Source organism: Dunckerocampus dactyliophorus, chromosome 11 (genome assembly GCF_027744805.1).
Source record: "Dunckerocampus dactyliophorus isolate RoL2022-P2 chromosome 11, RoL_Ddac_1.1, whole genome shotgun sequence".
Lineage (NCBI taxonomy): Eukaryota > Metazoa > Chordata > Actinopteri > Syngnathiformes > Syngnathidae > Dunckerocampus > Dunckerocampus dactyliophorus.
In genome coordinates, this window is record NC_072829.1 from 18,674,291 (window position 1) to 18,699,003 (window position 24,713).

The 24,713-nt window shown below is 44.0% G+C and overlaps 1 protein-coding gene across 1 annotated transcript in view; it reads left to right on the plus strand.

Annotated features, from left to right (window-relative positions):
* The first annotated feature begins 421 nt into the window (after positions 1 to 421).
* The window catches only part of efnb1 (ephrin-B1), an 82,343-nt gene continuing 58,051 nt past the window's right edge, over positions 422 to 24,713 (plus strand). The window contains exon 1 of the mRNA XM_054791333.1: positions 422 to 1,256. Coding sequence (XP_054647308.1) covers positions 1,141 to 1,256 — 116 coding nt within the window. The 5' untranslated portion in view covers positions 422 to 1,140. The remainder of the gene's footprint in view (positions 1,257 to 24,713) is intronic.

Here is a 24,713-nt window from a genome sequence, read left to right on the forward strand (position 1 = left end):
GTAATAAAAAAGAATGATTTGATATTGGTACTTTGCCATACATTTATATCATTCAATTGTTCAGAAATAAGTTTCATAATAAATTTTTTTTGCCTTAAATTTTTGTCCCATCTTTTACTGTGACTATAATCATGATCAACAAATTAAAGGCAAAATCACGAACTCATTCAAGGATCTTGTAAAGTAAAACGTATCAATATTGGCAACAGTGGCGCTGTATTAACCTGGTATCGAATTGATACCAAAATTTGTAGTATCACCCAAACCAAGTGTGGAGCTGAGCCCAATAACACAACCCCTCCCAACTCACGAATGCCTTTACTTCCTGATTGCGTATTACGGCAGAGCGTTGTGATTGGCTGGTTTCTGCGTGGTGGGCGGTCTTCCAGCTCAGCGATCCTCAGCTCTGGTTACAGTCAGGCTGGAGCGGAGGTAGTGAGTGCTTTGTGGACACGGCGAAAGAAACACACCGGCATGGAAGGAAGCAGCTGGATTGTGAGGCACTGAGTGAGCTCACCTCACCTTGGCACATTGTTTTGTCCACCTACCAAACCGCAGAGACGAGTGTTTTCACTCTTTTTATTTTTTATTTTAAACACTGACCACTCAGCGTGTCCGAGTAGGAGCATACATCCTCGCGGGAGCGCACGCCGAGCAGTCCCTGGATCCCGTAGGGAATTTTTACAACAGAAACTCTGTTCCTCTCCCATAAGAAGTGCATCTTAGAGGAGAGCATACGCAGCCGGGAATGATTTGGAGCTTTTGGACCCTCACCTGGACTTGATGGATGAATGTGGATGCAGCGACAGGTACCAGCAGAGCCATCTGATTGTGTGCCTCCGCATCCCATAAAAACTGTCATTATAGTTTGATCGTCTTGATTAAAAGCTCGCTCATCGTGCGTCAGCCACAGGTCATCCAGGACACTTGTCAGCCACATCCCACCGAAACCGAGGGTTCAGTCAAGGACACTGGGCCTGGACTAGACTTGACTTAAGTAGTCCACAAGGACATGTACGTGATACCGAGCTCACATGCTCCCGACTGACCGACGCTCACCTTTCCACCGGCCGAAGCGCACATAAAAGTATACCAACCTCCGAGTCCTCGGTTCCCACTTGTGTGTGTACATTCAGCAGCATGGCGGGACTCGCTTGTTGGAAGTATTACCTCTGGATTTTTATCATGATGTGTAGAACGGTGCTACTTTCGGCCAAATCCCTGGAGACCATCATTTGGAGCTCCCAAAATCCCAAGTAAGTGTCTTGTTTCATTTGCCAAAATTGGATTGGGTGTGTGCGTAATGGAGCACTAACATTAGCAGAAACTCAGCAATGCGTGCGCAAGCTTGGTTTAAATGTTCCGTTAAATGTGGCAATTATTCACAGCTAAAGTAAAATGCACTTTTTTGTGTTTTGATTAATTTTTGCCCACACGAGGTACGTGCTTTCACACTATAAACAAGGCCTCACTGGAGGCACCATGATAGCCATTTATAACATGCACCTTTTCCACGCCGCATTAAGGACGTTTTGGTTATAATCAAGACTATGTAGTAGTTTTCCACTCATTTCCTATCATTTATCCAAATTGTTGAGTGCAGTAGATTAAAAGGAATGCAGTGTTCAAGTGTAGCCCAGTTAAATGGATCAAGTCCGGCCCAGGTGTTCTGCACAGGCGACCTGGCTCCTGGGAAGGCCGCTTTGCACCTTTCCAACATTTACCCACAGAAATGTGTGAAGCTGTGGTTTCAGATAGCAGGGGAATAAGTGTTTTTTTTTAAGTGTTGGGGGCTGATTTTGCGCTTGGATCCAGGTTGACATTCTGGTCATCAAATCAGGGGTTAGGTTCTCAGAAGCAAGCTGCTGGGAAAAGATCCTATTATTCCCATCAAAACAAGCCCTGTGAGCCCAGACTGCTTATAATAAAATACACTCTGGTAGCAATTATCACCCTCTCAGACGCCTGCATTTGTGTGGTGTTGGATCACACGCACATAAGCAAGGAAATTAAGTAAAGAAAAAAAAAAAGCAAAAATAGCCTCCTGTGTTTGCTTGGAGCTACGGAGCTGACCTTCAGCAGCCAGTGAGGCCAGACATGCTTAGAACTAGAATTGATTTATCCCGCAAATGTCACATGTCATAGGAGCTTGTTGTGTAGTCAGTGGGTAGGAATATTGCCACCATGTTCATATTTATATATGCAGTATAAGTACACAATGTGTGGTCAGATACTAATGGCCGCACTACGGCCCATCAGCTTTTATTTGACCATGCCCTCAGAAACCGTTGAATAAGCATCAACAGATAGAGATACTGCAGATAAACGCACACAAACACATTAAAAAACCCTCAGCTGCTTGTAGACTAATAAAAAACAGTGTGACATTTATTGCTTTTATTGATTTATTGCTGATGTCACCTGAAGGGAATAGCTTCAAAAGTTGCCATGCTGCTTTAGGGAGTGGAAAATTATTCCCCCATCTGTTTTCTCCACTCTTCTCCGTGTCAATTCCCCACGCTGGCCGAATATTTCATAAAGTTCACGGTGGAACAATAAGGCGCTCGGCAAAAGTGTTCCCTCCCAATCAAATTATCCTGCTGCTGTGCGCTTTGAAAACAATAGACAATTATCTTGCCGTTTGCAGGCTCGGCAATAACAAGAGACAAACCTGTTTTTCTCCTGAAACCTATCTGTCAGCAGCGCTGTCTGATGAAAGTACTTGTACTGCAATCAGCGTTGTTTGTTTTTTTTACAAATCCACCTACTGTATGTATTTGGGCCCGTATTGCTCGGCGGCGTTAATACAGAGCAATATACAATACAGTACACTATCTAGTGACTTATCTGGATTTATGATGCCTTACTTCCTGTTCCCCGGTTTGGGGAGAACTGCTGCCTCAGCTGATAAATTAACATAGCCCTCTGCTTGCACACTGTGACTGTAGCACATAGACACCAAATATAACAATACCAGCACCTCCCCACAGGCCATGAGTTATGAGTCCAAGTGTAGGAAAGCAGCAGGGTTGGCACACTCGGGTGTGTGTGTGTGTGTGTGTTTTATTTCGGTTTGTATTTACGTTCAAACTCTGCCGAGTGCTTCATTACTTATAGATTTAAATGTGGGGCTGTTAGAATTCTGGCACCAGTCTTATCAATAAGCGAAGTTTACTCGATTGATTTGAACTGAAAGTATACACCATGACAAAGTGCATTGTGGGAAAGGGTCAAACAAAGTTTTGCTCCATGATAGGGATGGATGGGTAATCGATTCAATGGTGTGGAAGTGGTTGTTGATGCTTTGTATCTTGAAGGCAAAATGCAGTGTATTTGATATCTCACTACTTAATACATACACCACAAATTTGGCACTGCCTGTTTGCCCTCACTCATAAACACATTATAATGGGACTGTCTGTAAATGTAGCTTGTCTTTCCAACTTCGTAGAGCAGATGGCGTTATAACTCTGCTTCTTAACGCACCTCATACACACCTGGTCTGCCGAGGAGTAAGAATACGGAGCAGAAGGGATCAGTGTTGCCGTGTTTAGCGTGTATTCAGACCAATCTAGATTCTGTTATTCAAACAAAAAAAAAAAATCGACCAGCAACTTTGCGACTTTTTCTGGTCTTTTTGGACACTTTTGGAGACTTTGACATCAAAGCACAAATCGCTCTTCTCAATGAGCCCACCCCGTATAAAAGTGCTGACAGGTGGCACCGCCTTGCTTGTGACATAAAAAAAAAAAACACAAAAAGAAGCACCAGATGAACGTTAATGTATGTTTCTGAACATATTTAGATTGCTATTCTTGGTTTTTACTCACTTTTCGTCTCCCAATACATGCTTATGCATCGTAGCCCTTTATGCCAATGAGACGGTGATGTCATTGAACCCCCTGACCCGGCAAACCACCACCACAAATATATTGCAGTCATGTGGGAAACGCTGAAATGTGGTGCACTATAATTCAGTGTCAACTGGTTCCTGCTTTGAAGAAGTACATGAACTGTGGCATAGCGCGGCATTATTCTGCTCGTGGAAACAGGACTTCAGAACATTCACAGATTCTTCAATTGCCATTAAAATTATATATAAAATAATACCAAATTTGTTGTTAAGATCCCCCATAGTTGAGCACGGAATTGTAGTTAAATGCCCTGCCATGCTTCAGGAGGCAGTGGAAGCTGTAGAAGAAGCCACTCAGAAGAAGGTTAGACGCTTCAACATCTTATCTAAAAAAACATTCTCACATCTGATCAGAGTAAATAGGATTTAGTTCTAATTTAGCTGAGTGGAATTATGCCAGAAAATGTCACTTTGTTATGACTGATCACGTCCTGTCGCTGAAGCGCTTATAGCAATGCACGCACACACACACCACACACAGGAATGTTGCAGTGATGCCAATTTAATGATAATCAGACGAGGTTGCTTTGAGTGGCTCCCGCACGTCCTCTGGTCTAACCCTCCCTAGCTAATATTTACCTCATGACCCGGCAGTCATCACGGCCATGTTTGCAGCAGCTCAAGAGACAAACACCACAATGGGAGAGGCTGGGAAACATTCTTGCACACCTCTGAAATAATAAAGCAAGACAACTGCAGCGGGCTGGCCAAGAGTCTGGTGCACTGATGTTGAACTCGCGTTTTGCTGAGGCTCGGTAACATGATTTTTGGCCCCCCGACTCTCCTTTTGAAGGCCACAAAACAAGAAAGGAGCATAAGAGAGGTTTTTTTCTGTTGGTAAAGGTCAGCAATAGCCTCTCTTGCAGTGGCTCTCTTCTCGTGTGTTGCTGCTGTTATTGACCTTAGCTGGCTGACTCACAGTTTAACACTTGGCTGCTTTGGTATAGAACATGCTTTAACGCTTCACTAGGTTTGATGATTACTCTGGATTTGATTAGCGCTGCTCTTTAACGTCTTATTAAAGAAAAAAAAAAACATGCACTTTGACAGAAACTGTTGCACGTTTTATAAGTTTATTCAACTAGTTTGAGCAAATTGTCCTGATTAAAGTTCAAGTTTTACGTCCACAATTAGCAAGATAAGGTAAAGGGGAAAATGTTTTTACAATGAGGAAATTAGTTTTAAAGAACCTGTCTGTCTTATCTTTGCTTTTATAAACCTCTCTTATCAAAGCAAAATGTTGAACGCCACAATGGGAAACCTTTGGCATGAGTTAATCGCTGTACAAAATGCTCCTCCGTGGTGACATTTAAAATATAGCGAGAATTCAGGGGGAGGGGAAAAAAGCTTGCATGGTAAAACCAGAAACTGCCGCAACCTGTTAAACAAGAGGTGGAAGCGAGTGCAGCACAAGGAACAGGATTTGGTTCCTCGCATTGGGCGCTCCCCTCTGCTGCTCACTGCAGTGTGGGTCAGAGGCCCGCTTGCTGCTTGGCCCCTTTATCCCTGCGATATGCACCTTAGCCCCCCACCTCCCTCTTTAGACTCTGATTGTGTTTCTCTCTGATAGAGATCTTATTACATGCAGAGAGGACTTAGAGCCTGAGCCTCATTCCGAGAGCTGGAGAGTGGCTGCGGCCAATGAGAAATACTTGTGCAAAGCAACTGGTGCTCGCCGCTGTAAAGGCACCCTGTGTCTCAGTATGACGACAGCTGCGTTTGCTTTTATGTGCGTGCACTTCTGTGTCGACATGTCTGTTGTTTCAGGGCCGCGTAACGACACAGACACCTGGGCCCAGAAAAGAGTAGCAGCTTCTCGGGTTATTTTGGGGAAAAATGTTTTCTTTTCCCTCATGGCTTCAATTCAGATGGAGTCACTTTATCCGCTCGTGGTTTGGCTGCCGCATCACTGAAAACTGATCATACTGTTTTTCTGTGCTATTGATGAATCATTTGTGTTTATCCAAGCAGTTGCACATTCCCAGCTCAGCTCTGTTCTGTGAAATGAGCTGCATTTTCAACTCATTTTAGGCTTTTCCCCCTCGTGAAAAGCTTTTCTCTGTGTATACTCCATGTGTTCTTGCCCGGCCGACATGACATGAGCTACAGTTGGTTTTCTTTGAAGACATATTATAGGACTGATCACAACTGGAACAGCTGAATGCAATGAACGACTCAGAACCACAGGGCTCCGCTGGTGTTTCACATTCATTATTTGATGGACAGAACATTAATTGTCATGATCAAGGAACCAAAATTGATGCCATTCATTCAAACACAAATTAAACGGCAGTTAAAATTTTTTTTTTTAACTAACCAGACCGGGTTGCCTTGTTTGTCTTTTGAATTATCCTGTGAACAAACAATACCTCCCGGTTGCGGCACTCCAGTTGATATGAATTGAGCTTTGTACGCTCAACTGTGAAAGACAGACTTCAGTGTTTCTCACAGGACTGCCGTCGGTTAGTAATGGTGAGTCGCATAAATGGCCATGACACTTGTGCACGTAATTTTTATACATATATTTAAACACAAATCTTGGTCTTATTATTAATTAGTTTCAACATTTCAGCTTTTTCTTGTTACATTATGCCTTTTTGCTCTTTTTTTCCATTTCTGCTGTATTTTTTTGTTGTTGTTTATTGCTGCAGTGTGTAGGTATCTTTCACATTTGACCCGAGACGGGGTGCCTCAATGGTACCAATTTTCGGTACTTTTGTGTGTGGTCATGTGGTAATAAATGTAAATTTACTATTTTAGTACATTTTTTTCAATTTACGATATGTAATATATAAATATACTCTTTAGCAAATGTATCAAAACAATATCCAACTGTTTGTTTTGTAGATAGATAGATAATTTATCCCCAAGAGAATTTGTAACATCACAGTTACACAGGTGCCTATAAAAGCACCGTTTTCGGTACCCAGCCTTAACAATGTGCCACGGGTCCATTTAAAAAAAAAAAAACAACAAAAAAAACAAAACAAAACAAAACAAAACAAAAAAAAACAACCAAAAAAAAACCCCAAAGAGCCGTGATCTGCAATTTGGACACCCCTGGTTTATTATTTTATCCGAAAGGCGAAGTGTTACTAAACGACGGAAACGAGTGTCTCCAGGTCTTCTTAGCACTATCACTACTCATGACTCCTTCTCATCAAAGTCTGGGTTGCAGGCTTGTGGAGTTATTTTGCATGCATTCACATCTCATCATTCATGGGGGTGGTAATGCACGCTCCTTGTGGAGGTACACCTTGCGTGTCCCGATCGCTGATCCTGCGGTGAATACTGACCGCTTCTATGTGATTACAGAGTAAATGCATGATGCAAGAAACTAGAGCTATAAAAATTAATCGATGATAGGTCGCACGGTGGCCTAGTGGTTCGCATGTCGGCCACACAGTCAGGAGATCGGGAAGATCTGGGTTAGAATCGCTGTTGGGCATCTCTGTGTGGAGTTTGCATGTTCTCCCCGTGCGTGCGTGGGTTTTCTCCGGGTACTCCGGTTTCCTCCCACATTCCAAAAAGTTGCGCGTTAGGTTAACTGGCGACTCTAAAATTATCCATAGGTATGAATGCGAGAGTGAATGGTTTTTTTGGTTGTATGTGCCCTGCGATTGGTTGGCGACCAGTCCAGGGTGTACCCGCCTCTCGCACGCCTTGACACACACGCTTTTGACTTTGGAAAACAGTGATCAACATTTTTTCTTTTCTGATATGTTGTGGACCATCCCGCTAAGTGTGTTTGGTTCATATTGACTTGTTCCGTCTAAGGCCTAACCACTGACTTGATCAATCAGAACAACAAGCTTCAGATTAATCGATTAAGAAAATAATCGTTATCTGCAGCACTACAAGAAACACTTCCTGTTGTTAACTTTTAAATGGGAACTGCGTGAGTGCGGAGTTGTGATGCATATCATAGCTATCGCTAAATCCTAGGCCTGTCACAATGACAAATTATTGCAGATAAACGATATTATTGTCAACATTATTTTGAGACCAGCGGGACGCTGTATCACATGTTTCGTTCCGGACGACATGCCGCCACGATTGAGTGGTCCGCTGGGGGAATACTTCCTCACACAAACGTTCCTTCTCATCAGGATGAGCTGTTTGGTAGAGCGAGAGAGGAGGAAATCAAACATGCATGCACATGTCAATATATCCAGGCCGGCAAAATGATCAAGTTAGTTTTTATTTTTCGTGTAGTTAATTGATTTATTGATTATCTTGACAGGCCTACCAAATCCATTTGTGGCGGTACAAATTTCTTAGTGGCGGCCTGCCACAAATAAATGAATGTATGGAAAACACTGGGCTTGATGTTTTAAAACTTTATTTACCTTTATCAAAATATTTTTGTATGTATATTTGGACCCCCAATTTCCTCTAAAGCGGACACATTGAGTTTTAGCTCTTGATCAAGTAAGCGTGTGCACTAACAGGCAGGCAACTCAAACTGCAATTAAAATTAATCATATTTCTGCACCTAGTTGACAATTGTAAAATAACATTCTTTATGAACGCTAATATTAATAGTCAGCTTGGTGATGGTGGTGATTTGTGGTGCTGTTAAATTTAAATAAACAGATGGGTAACATATTAAGTGCACTTTTGTATGGCCACGTGCATTATGACAATTTGGTTACCACAGTGACCAGTATGGAAAGCCCCGGCACTTCTCGGTTAGCTGTAGAATTTCACACATAAAACTACACCTCAGCTCTTTACAATCCAGCACATTATTGAGAAGGTATAATTACCGTAAAAAACTGCCAATTTAATTTAATTGCACTGCGATTGGACACTCGGAACGACTAAAATCGCTCCAATTTGTGCTACTGTTCACACTGGCGTTAAAACACATGAAGGCTGCATGTGAAAGGGGCAAGTGTGAGCTTATGGCCGCAAATGAGGGCTGGGGATTGTCGCCGTGCTATTGTTCTTTGTGCAGCCACAGTGGAACATTAAGGAAGTGTGAGGAGTGTGCCAGTGTGCCCCCGTGAAAGTGTCGAGGAAGAGTGTGGAGTGGCTCAACAGTGGCTGCCTTACAGGCTGTTAGCGAGCGGCCTTCATTAGACAGAAGTCTGGCTGGCAGCAACCTGGAGGAAGTTCCCATCAGCCCTGGCTGTGCCAAACACCGGCATGGCCCCGGGAAAATCTTCCTGCTTGTCTCCTTGCCTGCGCCTCAGCTGAATTAATTAAAAATGTTGGTATGCAGAGTTACAGGAAATAGGCAGAAAGTTGAATGGGCAAAGTCGGCCCTTTGTTTGCCATTTTACTTCTTTTACATAAAAGCAGATGAAAATGAAGGGGATTAAGTAGGAGAGGGAAGCAAGCTAATATAGAGCGTTGAAACACAGCCCTGGGCTCAACCGCACATCCTTTCAGTCCAGCGTACAGCTCCCAGATTACTTCCATGTGTCAGTGCGAGGTGGAAGGCGAGGGAATAAAGAAGAAGGGGGACACGGGGAGAGTAGTTGAGCGATTGAAAAGCGAGCAGCTTTGGATTGCGGGAGATCAGCGTCGGTGTTGGACAGTGGAACGGATCTGTGTGACAGCCATCTCTAAAACCATTACCCCTGCGACTCCGACTGGGGAACTCGTAACCTTTTTGTTCGGACTGACTTCATCCACTTTCTCACAGAGGCTCTCTGTGCAGCTGAGGCTGGACCTCATCAGAAGCGGGTCCAAACAGCAGGGCAGGGCCGGCAACCTTTAAGACGTCATGACTTGTCATGTAGGCATGCATGCAGTTTGTGGCACCGCAAAGTCTTTTGTGGGGACACTGGAATTTACTGGGCTTGGACTTGGGGGAAGGGGAACCACAGAGTCCACCAAGGAAGTAATGGAGGCAATAGAAGTACTGCATGAAAAGGTTCTCATTAAGATGTCATTTATACAGTATGTTGCTGAAAAGTAGTAGGCTACAAGCATGGCGTACTTCAGTTAACAAAAAGATAGTTTACAAAAAAGCAGTGTGAATTTCATTGTTACAGTAAAGTACATTAAAAACCCTTCTCTAACCTTATGGCCCTTTTTATAGGGCAAGGAACCATATTTAGCAACTTAAACTTATTTAGAAAATGATGCCACAACCTTACTTTACGGCACATCAACCCTGTGATTTCTCCCAGCCAGTCAGCACACAGACGTAATGACACTAATGAAAAAGTTCAAATTAAATATGAATGTTATGTTACTGGTATGTCATTACTCTAAATATAGTAACACATTTTGGAAAAAAAAGTGCATAATTTGGGGGTTTGGATGTCAACGTCCTCACAGTATAGGCATATTTTATTTTAACACATTGTGGCTTATTATACATTACATTACATTCACTCCAATTTCTCCCATGAAACTCCTGTATTTTGACCTTCTTTCCTGTTGCTCTCTTGTTTAAACCGTTTTCCGAAAATGTTCCGTCATCAACCAAAAAAAAATCCTCTCTGGTACTGGAGGTGACAATGGTGTCGGTATCCACGCTTGAGCAACAGCAATCTGCCAAGGACAGTGGTGCAGGGCATTGGCATTGGGCAGTCTGGCCTTTCCTCTTTCTTTCCAAATTTCCTTTATTTAAAATGTAAATATTGACAGGTATGCAATACCCTCCATCCATCCATCTTCTATTCCGCTTATCGTCACTAGGGTCACGGGGGTATGCTGGAGCCTATCCCAGCTGACTTCAGGCAAGAGGCGGGGTACACCCTGGACTGGTCGCCAGCCAATCGCAGGGCACATATAGACAAACAACTATTCACGCTCACATTCATACCTTTGGACAATTTAGAGTTGCCAAGTAACCTGACATGCATGTTTTTGGAATGTGGGAGGAAACCGGAGTACCCAGAGAAAACCCACGCACGCACGGGACGAACATGCAAACTCCGCACAGAGATTCCCAACGGAGATTCAAACCCAGATCTTCCTGATCTCCTGCTAACCACTAGGCCACAGTGCGGCCCGGTATGCAATACGAGATAATTACAGTAAATATACATTCACTATGTTATGTCATGTAATGCTATGTTATCCTATGTTATGCTCATGTTTATGCTATGTTATGTGAAAAGGAACCTTCATAACAAAGCTTAGCACAGCATCGCATAGCCTCACTTCACATACCATATGCATTGTGTTGCATCGCATAACATCACATATTACAATATAGGATCGCATAACATAACACAGCACATCTCTGCTAGCAACTATGGAACTTTTGGTTATGTTATGCTATGCTATGTGAAAAGATACCTTGATAACACAACATCTTTAAATAACATGCCAACATAGCATAACATTGTATCGCATAACATTGCATGACATAACATAACATGCAAAAACATCACATAGCATTGCATCACATAATATCACATGGTATAACATAACGTAACAGTACATCTCTAGTAGAGTATGGAACTTTTCAAGGTACCTTTTCTCTGTTGTCTCTCTTAAAGAGAAAGTGAAAGGAGTAATTAGCGCCGAAGTACTTACTTACTCCAGATATGACTTTAAGGAGTGGAAGACTGGATGAATCATGGCCTCACCAAACGAGCTCTGTACATCTCATCAATGATCATCATGGAGCTCTTTGTTCACTGTTATGAGTACACTAATGGAGTGACAGTGTAATTGAATGGAGTGGTAAGATAATAGAATGATAGAATGATAAAGTAATGGAATCGTGTGGTGTAGGAGCCCACATTTCCCGAGGGATCCTCAAGTAAGTGTGTCATCGCGGCAGATGGGTGGTCTGTGACATCCCCCCCTCCCCTCCCGAACACACACACCCATGTTAATTATAAAGCATCATAATCCATCTATGGCATACAGAGGCAGGACATGGAGACTATTAGGGGGAGCATGGAAATGGCACAGAGTATAATCCTAAGGACTTTACCACCATTAGGCTGCCCGGGCCTCCAGCAAAAAACAGTCATTCCTCCAGTAATCTAGTTGGAGCGCTCTCTTTCTCTACCTCTCTTAAGAGCGTGTGGCTAGGAATGTGTCCCAAATTTTTAGATGAGTTGATATTAGTTCTTCCCCTCCACCATGCCCACAGGCAACAGCCCAAAAACCCCTTTGAGTGTGTGTGTGTGTGTGTGTGTGTGTGTGTGTGCATGCATGCCTCCGTTAACCCATTCTGCCAAGTCTCAGCTCAAGCTTTTCTAAGCAAACTCCCAGCATGAAGCCGCTCCCCCTTGTGTTAGTGAGGAGCTGGAAGAAAAGCCCTATAGGACTCCTGCCGCTCCCAGGCCCGGGCCCGGCCCCTCTGCCCGCGTGGGCCGGTCCTGGGATTTGCTACGGGCCGGGGATCTGTGTGGCAGCTGTGACTGACGCTTCAATCGCCTCTCCCCGGGACACCCCAGTGCAACCCCGCATTCCCTTTCACACCTCGGAAACGGCGGAGAAAGACAATTACACACATATTCAGCAGCCTCCTCCTCTCAGCCTGCCGACAGCCATGCATCTCTGACATACGCCTGTTTAGCAGACCTATGAGAAACATCTCTAAAGTTTCTTGTGTTTTGCAAATAAGTCTTCTAAAGAACTTGCAAATCAGTTTAGTTGTCCAGGCTGCCTGTCTGCAATTTCATTATGCATTTGAAGTCACTCTTGTTTACTTTTTCCCTTGAATTGTCTCGTCTCTAAGTAAACAGTATAACTTGGCTATGTCCTTTGAATCTCCCTGGATATTTAGAAAATGTAAGTAATGGAAAAACATTTGAGCCTTAAAGTGGAGCTAATGCTATCATGTATGGATTGTCAGCAAATTGAGTTTGTCTCTGGCCTGTAGGAGCAGGGAGTTGCAAGCCAGCGGGATTTAAGTCTCTTAATTGAATTATTTTGATTGCCAACTTGATTGATGGAGTCAGATGCGGAACGTTTTCCGTGAGTTTTTGTCCCACTAATTCTTCTCCCAATAGAGCCATACCAGACAGATACAATAGGAACCTGCAATCAATCACAACGGCAACCCGGAGCGTTTTGTTTATGGAGGAATGGTCCTGCCATGAGGTCCGAGTTCCACAAGCCATCCAGACTACGTAAAACCAACAATGACATCAGATAGTGAGGCACTCTTAAGTCTAATCTTACCATAATGCCATGCTAAACCCCACAGAGACCTGCGTCAGGGAAAAGTATTTTTTATGCCCAGTGCTGTGACTCCTCTCATGGCCTTGGGCTCTGTGTGTGTGTGTGTGTGTGTGTGTGTGTCCACCCATGTTGGGAGGCGCAAAGAAGAATTCCGGGTGAATAGAGATGTAACTGTCAGACACTGGCCTCCTCATGAATTCGCTCCAGAATGGCCATATTGGCAGCTGTTTGTGTTGAGTGAGAGAGTTTGTCAGGGGTCTGACGTCCCCCCCCCATACCATCTCCACCTCCCACGCCACGTTCTTATGGCGGTGATTGCTGCTCAGCGGGACACACGTCTATATTTCATCCTATTCATACGAGAAGAAGCTGCTTCATCTCCTGCACACATGCTTCCCATTAGAAGGGTGTTTATTCTCCCCCATGATGTGCACGGCTATGGAAGCCTCTCATCTCTGCTATATTGGAAATAGCAGAGAAGGTCTGCTAAAGCAAACGCTGTCTTAAATTTGTGCACCCGTTTTATAAAATTGGAAGAGAATTTCAGTCCAAAGTCGTTGCTTCGAATTGACTGTGATTGTAACATATTTGAAATTGGTGGTCCTATTATGTGACGTTCTACCTGCTGTCTCATTGAAAACTTTGACTATTTTAGCTGTTCTGTTCATATGTCTCCCGCTGTGAAACATGACAGGCTGAACTGCCGCATCACTTCTCTCCTCTTCTCCTGTGTCTCTGAGATGAAAGCCTCTCCCTGCAGACGGTCCCTTCATGCACGCTGGGCCCTGGCCCATGTTGCCGCTTTTTGTAGCTCCCTTTGCTGCATTTTCTCATTTATTTATGCACGTCGGATCATAGCGGCTCACGCATGTCAAGCCTGCGTATGTGCATGAAGATCCTCTTTGAAATCTACTTGTACATAAATTTATACAGTCATCGATCAATTCATTCGATCGATCGCAACTGGACTGTTCAGGTTGTCTTAGAAGTCGTTTTGTCTCTCATCCAAGCAGGCTTCATCAGTTCACAATCACAATCCTGCAAGCAGACACGGTGAGATAACAGTAATTCTTAACACAGCTGACTACCATGACGAGCTACTTACACTTCTCAATGATGCCAACACATATGAAAGACTAAAAAGAGACCCAACCAGTGAGTATAAGAAGAAACTCATAGAGCACCTGCAAACAGAAGTCAGAAACCACTAGCCGTGCACTTTATTACCGATTATACCCACTAGAGACCATCCCTGGCATTTATGGCCTTCTGAAAATACACAAAGAAGGGGCTCCCCTCAGACCAATTGTCAGTAGCATTAACTCTGTAACTCTTACAATATTCCTAAGTGTATTGCTCGGTATGTCTAAGTATCTTAGACAAAACACCACATCACGTCTAAAACTCAATGGACTTTGTCAAGAAAATCAGACACTTAAAACTGGACAAAAATTAAACTATTGTTTCATTCGATGTCACCTACCTGTTCACCTGTATGCCAACCGAGGATGCAGTGGAAACTGTGAGGCGACTTTTATACCTTGACCACACCCTCCAAGACAGATCCACACTCAACCCAGAACAAATATGCCATTTTGCCTCAATACCACATATTTTCAATTCATGGGAACTTTTTACAGACAAAAGCACGGTTGTGCTATGGGGTCACCAGTAACCGCTGTGGTGGTCAACCTCTACATGGAGAACATGGACAGGCGGGCTCTGAACCCCTATAAAGGAACAGCACCAAGTCGCTGGTACAGATATGTGGATGACACATGGGTCAAAGTTTGAAGCCAAGAAGTGCTAGCCTTCACCGAGCACATTAACTCAGTGGACAACAACAAAGTTCACACGTGAGGATGTCAAAGACAATAAGTTGGCTTTTTTGGACTGTGATGCCCACATTGCAGACAACAGGGGCCTCCATCTTGTTGTTTACAGAAAACCCACACACACTGACCAATGCCTGCTTTTTGATTCACTGGCACACACACTGGGCTTTATCAGAACCCTGCACCACAGAGCTGATAATGTTCCCACCAGCCCACAGGCCACAGAGAAAGATCATAAGCACCTGAGGGATACCCTCAAAACTTGTGGTTACCTCAGCTGGTTGTTTGTAAAAAGTGCATCTCATTCGAGAAATAAAATAAGCAAGGTGGATGAGGAAGAAAAGAGAAGCAGACGCAATAACAATGTCATCTCGTACTGAATGTCTCAGGTGTATCTGAGAAAGTCAGAAGGATTTTCATCAAACATAACATACGAGTACACCTGTCAAGTCAAACCTGGTAACACTTTGAGGTTGGTACACCCCAAAGACAGGACACCCCATACCCAGAAGAACAATCTGCTGTGTCCTGTCCAGTGCAGTGAGGAATGCACCGATTTTTACTGGGGGAAACCAAGCAGCCACTGAGCAGGCGCATGGCACAACACGGACGGGCCAACTCTTCAGGTCAAGTCCCTGCGGTCTGCCTGCACCTCAAAGAGAGAGAGCACTCTTTTGAGCACAAACATGTACACATTCTGGACAGAGAAGAAGGATGGTTTGAAAGAGGAGTGAGGGAAGCCATCTACATTAAGGTGGAGAAGCCACGAGCCTGAATGGGGTGTCTACGATGTCTTTCCATCCCTTCCTAAAAGACTTGGGGGCTAGCCACACGGAAACGTTCTCAGGTCAAAAAGCAAAGTATTTTATCGTTTGAGCATCTCATCTAACTGGAAATGTGTTCTGGGTGCCCTAAAACTGTATTTTTTGAAAACTGCTTAAATGGTGGGAAAATCTGAAAACGCCGGCTTGTTGTTTTTGTGTAGACAGCCTGCACAAAAACAATGATGCCACCAACCCACCGCCACCCCATCGCCGTCACGTGACCTCAAGTGAGCTTTGGCAACAAGCCAACACAATATCTTAATACCTCGACCGACATGACTCATCCCAGTCGACATTCTCCTGAGATTTTGTCTTATATTTTGTCTTATGACTCGTAGAAGTAATTCCACTTCTTCTAAGTCTAGATGGGCTTTGGAAAGCTGAACTTGAAAGCTGGACTTATGCGCATGCGTTCATTTTTCTTCTTTGGTTTGGGGTGTCTCGTGGTTCCGTCTGCGTGTCTGTTCACAGCGCCACACGTAGGTGTGCCTTGTGTATTACATAGTTTGTGATCCCATCCCTTCTGGATGCAACTATTTACTAAGCCGGCACAGTTTGGACACATTTTTTTCAACCCGCCAAAAAAAATATCTCAGGAGTGTTTCTGTGTGGACAGGGCCTCAGTCATTTAGCCTCTAACAAATAAACAAGGCATAGCCACCTTGGTTTCAGGTGGGTCCATGACCATCATTACACCTGAATGGGATGCTAACGAAGTTGACACCGTCCAAATGCCCATCGTTGGCCGGCAGAGGCCCCACTCCATTATATCCTAACGATCATTTGACACCAGTAAAGAGCCAACCATTCATGTCTGTACCTGCCTCCTCTAGAGGATAAATAGATTGGCTCTTGCACCAAGCTCTCAGACTAGAGCTGTGCTATCTAGTGTGTGTGTCCCACCTAGTCTTTGAGCATGAACTGATGAAGCCTGCTCGGATGAGAGGCGAAACGTCTTCTCAGACAACCTGAACAGTCCAGTTGTGATCGATTTCAATGGAGGAGACATCTATCCTTATTACATTACCCTACCTTGCACTCCATGGATGCAGTGTGAAAAAAGGTTCTCCTCTCATTCCGTGCGGAAGTGGCAAGTTTGTGGCTTCTTACGTTGTCCTTCTTTCCCACTCCGTTTGAGACCCTTTCTTAAGTTTAGAAGAAATAAATTTGAAGCTAACTGGTTAGCTTGCGAGCGTGTTAGCTCGTTAACTTGCTAGCAAGCGGCCGTCTAGAGTCCCTGTTGCATAATAGTTGTGCAATCCGGTATAAACGATGAATAATATGTGTGTAATGGTGACTTCAGGGGTGTTAGTTCATGTCTGCAGGGCTCTAATGTTAAAAATAAACGTATTTAGAAAGTCAGGTCTGGAGCCAATTAACCGCTATAAACGAGGGACGACTTTATATCTTTGTATTTATTGTGGAGGAGCCCCGGGAGAGTCATTGCCCTGCTTTGGAATGGAGTGGCATGATTCTTGGAGACAGGCCACATGTGGCCACCACATAGAGCCGCCTGGTGCGCCCCTTGCACAATGAGATGGCAGCGGGAAGGGAAATAATTTTCCCTCTTATTGAGGGGACTGCAGTCGTTTCAAAGCGGCATGTCTGGCTGAGGCTTTAAGCGGCCTTCCCTCTGCATTAGATGTGCGTCCTGTGATGAGCCTTTGAAGGGAGTGAGCATTTCTGCGGGCGAGGTTCAACACTAAAAAAAACAAAAACGTGTCGACCCCAAAGCTGCAATGTAACGACAGAACAGCTGCTGTGTCACGTTTGGATGTACACAAGCGCTTATATCACAGCGGAAGGTGGTGTGGATGCGAGCACTCGCTCAGGAGTCAGCTGTGGTTGGCTCACGGAGATTAACATTTGAGTGTGTGCTACAGATGGCGGTAATAACCATCAGATAGCCCTTGTAATGGAGACGGCCCAGTTTGTAATGGCTTCCTAAAACAACACATGGAGCGTCTTTACGAGGCCACAATCCGCACGACTATCGCGGCGCAAACGAATGGTGTGAATGAGAATAGCGTCGTGTCAAACAAGCTATTTATTAACACGCACGCATTTCATTTTAATACCGACAGCCTGCATCTTGCCTGCCTGAGTGTTATCAGACTACAGCAGTCTCCCTTTTGCATTCACTGTTAATGAGCCTAATGATGTGTGTCTGTGTGATTGCATCAGTCAATATGGTGTTCAATAAGGCCACTGACAACCTCTGCATGTCTGCCTGGATAGGATCTGGCATCCAAGGGAGGGAAAAAAGATCAAGTCATTTGTCTTGCATTGGATAGGACATGTGTAGCTGTCTTTTACGATCATGACTTGAGAGTAAACAGAAAATAGACTTGTCACTCAAATAGTCTGATAAGAGGCTTCTTTTAAGACACGCAAGGCAGCTGTGTATTAAAAACAGTGTCCTAGTTAGAACACAGCCCGGCTTGCTCTCATATGCAGATTCGGTTGTTTCATGTAGTTTGTGTAATTAATCTTTTTTTTTTCCCAAGTCAAAAGGGGCTTTTATTTTTGTTCATGTCAAGAAGTTTGCTTGAAAGTAGGAGCGTTTAGCTTAATTCTTCAGTGCCTTAGGAGCCTCATACCTACCTTGTATTTGTATATTTTGCTCCATCTTCCAAAATAGGCCCCTTCCCGCAGTAACAAATAGTGAGCAAATACCCCTGCGAGTGTGATAAAAGCTGCTTCTATTATAAAGCACCCGGCATTTGATTGATCTGTCCCGTGGTCTTGATCCCTGGGCTCGCCTGATTAAACCTATCCATCAGCTTCTCTTATCAGTGTACTCACAGATCGACCGCAGGACACTGAACTAAACCCCTTGTATTGTTGTTACACAGAACAAGTCAAAGGCTAAGGACGGGGAAGGGTGAGGTTTACCAGAAGTCTGCTCTTCAAGGCCAGAACAAAGCAAAAAAAACCTCATTACGTTGTTTTAAAGAAATGGCCTCTGTTAAAAGGGGTTTTAGATAAGTATCTGTCACGGGTGGCGCTCACACATACACATAAACACACTTAGCCGTTGCACATATTGGAATAACCTTTTGAAAGAGGTTGAGCGGCAGCATTGCACATTGTGACAAGAGTGTTTCCCCTCTAGAGGGAAATCAGAAAGTAATGTTTCCTGTCCACAGTGTCAGCTCCCCACGAGTGATGTGACCCCGCGCCCGCTCACCACTCACATGCATATCGCAGATAATGACGTTTGTTTCACTGACAGCCTGCCATTCACACGCCCGTGCATGCAATCGCACACACGCAGGTATTTGCTTGTGCCTGCTTGAAAACGAGGGCAGACAGTCGCCATTATGAATCATCGGAATGATTTGCAAGTCAAATAGCCAGTTTCATAAGACGTGCCAGTTAGTTTTTGAAATAAATTTGAATTTCCCATCTTCTGGGTGGCTGTTAAAGCAAATACATCCAGGCTACTAAAACAGGGATGATTGCATGTCACTTCGCTTTCATTTACGCACGAACATCTATCACTGCCATGTTGTCAAGTCAATGAAAACATTGCTAAAAAAGCCCGCAGATGGGCTTTTATGATTTCTAGGGGCCGGTTTGCAAAAGATAACAGCTTCTCGCATTGCATTGATTTCGACTCCGGAAAACAAACTATTTCACAAAGGTCAAATCAGACGTGTATGGCGGATAACGATCATATCACTCACAGCCTGCACACTAGTTTATCACCACGTTCAAATCAGACACTCAGAAGCTGACAACTTGCTTCCTCACAATCTAAACACTTACTGGGAATCTGATGTTGAAAGGAAATGGTTTATTGAAATCATGTTGCAGCATGCCTTGCACAGGCAGGTGGGGACCTGCTAGTGAACTTGTGGGAAGGGGGGATGCAAGCTTGCCTGCGTGGCACATTCATTAACCTGGGAGCTAGCTAATCTTTTAGCCCATTCATTTAGTCCTCAGAGCACTCCTGTGTATTAATATCCTCTCTGTGTGGCTACTCGTGGGATGCAGAAGGAGCGTAGCCATGGCGATGATTGTGTCATTATTTTGCAGTCAGATGAGTGATATCCCAGAGGGCTGGAGCTGGGTTGTCCAGGCCGGTTGAGAGGGACTGATTAGAATTGCAAATGTCCGCCAAGTGTTGTGTTTATTGTGTGTCTCAATATTGGAGACAATCAGGCGAATCAAAGCCCTCAGCTGGAGAGATGGGACTGAGGCACGGTGGGCCTCTCTGGTTGGCACCATGTCCTCACTGCTCACCCGCCTCCCCTCCCCTCCTCTCCCCTCCTACACCCTCCTCTCCTCTCCGCTCCATCAACTGGGTCGTGTGTGCCGTTCTGAAGTACAGAGGCACAGCTGGAGAAAGACTAGGAGACGTGGAAAGAGCCACTAAATCTCACGTGCTCAATCAGTCGTGGCGTGGCCGCCCTCTCACACGGCTCGGAAATATTAAACAGGTTTTATGATAATGAAAATGCCAGCAATAGACATAAATATCAGCAGCAATGTGCTGAAGGAGTTTAATGTCTTGTACATTTGCTCAGAACACAAATTTGTCATTGATTTCATCGCTTTCGGAATCATTACGGTTGTAATTATCAGCTCTTCATCAGTGGTTGTATTAAGGCAAATGGAGTGAGTGCACACACAGACAGTATTAAGGGCTCAGGACACCTGCGTGCAGTTCTGCAAACGGATCCTATTGGCAGGGTGCCCTTGTTATGCTGGGTGACAGGCTGCGGTGCAAAGTGCCCCGAGCAAATGTGACTTGTGAATGGTTCTTCCTCAACGATTGGCCATTACCTCATTATTGACTAGTGTTTGTACAAGATTCCACCAAATCCATCCGAAAGCCATCCAGCACTGTTGTGTGAGTCAGGAAGCCGCCATTTCTGCTGCAGCTGTAATTGATGCTGTCGGTCGCGCATTTAAAGGCCGATCCTCTCTTGTGTTGCTACTGCTGGTCTTTAAAAGATTGTGTGGGTATACGAATGCTCTTTGGTTCTATAAATTAACTTTTTGTACTTCATTATGTCCCCCATGCGGAAGTGCGCCAAAGAAAAGAAAAGTGAAAACGAACCTCATAAAAATGTATTGGGCCCATCCGCTCGACTGTCCAGCATTTAGTATAAAGATTATTGAATGCTGATGAATGCAAGAGGAGTCATGGATTGCATACACTGTTACAGGAGATGTTAGGAGATCCAGGAAGAGAAGAGGAGATTAGAATTCCAGGTAGGAATGGGCGAAAAAACAATAAACTATAATACGCTATAAATTTGCCTTAAGACAGATTTGAATTCTGTTGCCCTATTGCGATAATGCATGTCGAATGTGCAACCTAGCCGCGTCCTGCAAAACATGCGTCGATGAGCTGCAACAAGTCGTCAATGTGATGTAGTGCTAAGTATGTGCGGAGTCACTCCTCCAAGTTACTAATCCTCACTTCCATGGTGGCAAATATCACTATCACAAACAAAGAATAATTAAGCCAAGACAGAGGAGCCATGCTGACGGCGAGGCTAGCTTGAATGTTAAAGTAGTGAAAACAAAAGGATAAGTGTTTAGTGCACTTTTACATCTGGAACTGTCTTATAATGGAGAGTAACCTGCTATGAACAGAAAATGAGCAAGCAGAATAACAGGAGTCTAAAGAGCGAATAATACAACAGTCCTAATGCAATAATTGCAAAAAGGCTGCAATGTATGTTACAATATGGATTTTAGGCCATATCGCCTAAATAGTCCTAATGCCTCACAATACTGTCGCAACCATCATTAAGGATAAAGATTATTGAATGCTAGTGAATGCTAGAGTGGTCATGGATTCCATGCGCTGTTACAAGGAGATCTGGGAAGAGAAAAGGAGGTTATCCTTCCAGACGAGCCTGGGATTTTAAGAAGGGTGAACAAAAAGAGGACTAAACGTAAGGACTATTTAATCTTTTTATGACTGTATTTTATGTCCTTCATGTGTTTTGTGTACTGTGTAAGTGACTTAGGTGTGATAGGTACAAGTTCGGACTTACACCAAACATCACAGTCAGGGAACGGCACTATTTGGTAACCCGAGGACCACCTGTATAATGTCAGTGCTCATGCAAGAACACGTGCATGACCCTGGCCGAGCACAGCATAAGTCCTCGGGTCATACATGCTCCTCATATAGCGCTGCATGACCAGTGCCGGCAGGCATGGAGAGGCCCAGGTACAGGCATGCACAGTGAGCAGGTATGGCAAGAGAGACGTGACTTTTACCTACGCTTTATCGCACTCTTGCCGCTGTAGGCAAGTTAAGGTGAATGTGTTCACACAGCGTAAGAATAACACACATTTACAGCGGCTTCATCATAAGACTCCTGTGTTTGACATAATATGATCAATAATCAGCAGCCTCGACACACAACAGCAGCTGTAGCTTTTCTAGCTTGTGGCCTGTTTTGTGCTGCCGAGCCTGACAAGCAGTCAAAGAGCGACTCTTACAATTTTGTGTGTGTGTGTTCACCAAGAAGAAAAGAAGAAAAAGAGAATGAGAAGGAGAAATTGTGTGCCGGATTGCAGACGTGGCGGCTTGCGAGCGTGTGAAACCGAGGAGAGAGTTCATGAGGTGACATCTTGTCAGCTATTTGACTTTCCCAGTTTCCCAGGGAAGCACTTTTAAGAAGAATGCTGACGGAAAAAGAAACACCAACAAGCGACAATTGAATGCCACCAGAAAAAACACACCAGGTTTTGTCGTCCACTTGAATTATTGCCGTCGCTTGAGATTGGAGGCAGGGGAAACGTGTGAGTGACTGGGCTGTACTTGTAGCAGACACATATCAGTGAGCTGACTCCTCCAGCCATCCATCTCTCACTGCTCCTCACAATAGCCAGAATACATTAAAAATAGTGTTCTTCACAAGAGGGGGGCCATACAAGATAAATATTTCCTCTTCCTCTCTCTCGCAGTTGTCTCTCACACTGACAGGAGAATAATGAAAGTATTTTTAACTTAGTTCTGTGCTATTTTACTTCTATCTTCAGTACAGCCAAACTGATTGATTTTGTGCACTTGTCTTCCCTTTGTTGTTAAAAGCAAACTCGGTTTCTCTTTAGTATTCCAGACTCGCTCTACTTTTATCATGTTGACATTGTGACTGAATGTGCAATGAATGAAAGTAAATTATCACACGATTGGATATTTTTAAACGATACACATTTCAGAACTGCAGGTGAGCAGTCGCAGAGTTATCTTAATTTCAACTAGCATAAAGAAAAGGGCAGTAAGGCTAGGCCTATTTGTGGTGATGTACTCGGAAAAAAAAATGAACTCTTAAAAAGGACACTACATTGTTGATCTGTTTACGCTAAGCTAACTCAGCTTAGGTTAAACCGCTTGATTGTGTCACCAGTGGTAATTTTACAGTATAGAAGCCTCATTGTGCTTAGTTTGATTTGGGCTTAATTTACTAATGTACAGTGGAACCCACTTAAGCTGGTCCCGACAACCTGTCAACAGTCCATCGTGTTATTGTGACTAAAAAGTGCCCACTTATGTCAACATAAAATTTGAAACCCAAGGAGGTCATTTCTGGAAAAAAAAACCTTTTATGTTACCAGGTGTTGTATTAATGTTAATTTCATCATTATTGGTCAGCAGCAAAACATGCATTGACTTCCTGTTCAATGCAAAATAAGCTTTGAAATAACAGCATGGCAGTATTAACCTTGATTCTATTATTATTTAGATTGTTAACCACGGGAAGAAAGATTTGCGCATGTAAAAAAACTTTATTATCATTGTAGTCAAGACATACAATGAAATTGGTGCAGCATTTCTGTTTGATAACAGTGTCCAATATTGCAATGTCGTCAGGAAGACTGTGCTGGCTGTTCACAAATCATCCTTTTCTTGTCGTGTACGAAACAGCGTTGTATGCTTTACAGCAAGACGCACTCTGCAACACTTCTTCTCTCTCGGGCTGGCAGCTCTAGCTAGCAGGCAAACGCCACTGCCCCCTGTAGCACCACCCTTGAATCACAGCTCAGATCCATAGACAGTAGTCCTATTGCTACAATTTACATCAAAACGGAAGAATCCAAATAAAAATATGCACAAATTGAGGAAAACCATGTCAAAAATCCTTTATCGGCCATTCTCCTCATGTCACTGCCCAATTAAATCTGCAAGCGATGGTTAGTTGCAGTTTTGATTCGACAACCGCTTATGTCGATATCAGTCAGCCAGTCCGAAAGGCGTCGAGATAGGCGGGTTCCACTGCATTAAGTCATGTATTTGTATTAGTAGCCCAGCTATTGCGGTGAACTGGAACGTCTCATTACATTAAGTTTAAGCTGTAGCTTGCCTCATCCTCTCCGAACTTTGTGCCTCATTATTCAGTCTAAAAGCTGCGACCCCGTGCGTGTAAATCAGCCATGCTCAGATAGGAGGGCAATTGTTAAAAATTTAATTGAACCACGTCTGCTTTTATGAAAGCGAAAGACAATTAAAATAGCTAACACAAAGCTGCGTGTGTCTGTACATGAGTGTGTGTGTTTTTATTAGTACAGTGATGTGCTGATAAGGTTGCATCATTAAAGGGATGGTTGCTGAGAGAAGGTTTACTTATAATGGCGATAAAGGGAAGAGAAAATGGCTGCTCGTTAACAATCTATGCAGCCTGTGTGGGTTTGATAATGGTTATGATTCCTTTCCCTGCTACTTTCTTCCCCCAAGTGCGAGTGAAATTCAATCTTTTGGAGTGTGAGATGCTATTGTTGGGCTGGGAGGTCCTCCTGCTTGTTCCCCTCGTGCTTTGCTGCTCTGCTCAGTGCTGATTACAACCTTACATGCACGTCCAGCTCTTGACTCAGGCTCTGAAGCTCTTGGTCCTTGGGGTGTATCGCTCTGGGACTGTCGAGCCTTCTGCAAAAGTCTCGCACACACGCACACGCACACACCAGCTCTGCCACATCTCGGGTGTTGGGCAGGCGAGCATAGATCTGCTGAGACATGTACGGGCACACATATATCTACAAACACAGTCACACATTCAGTGGGTT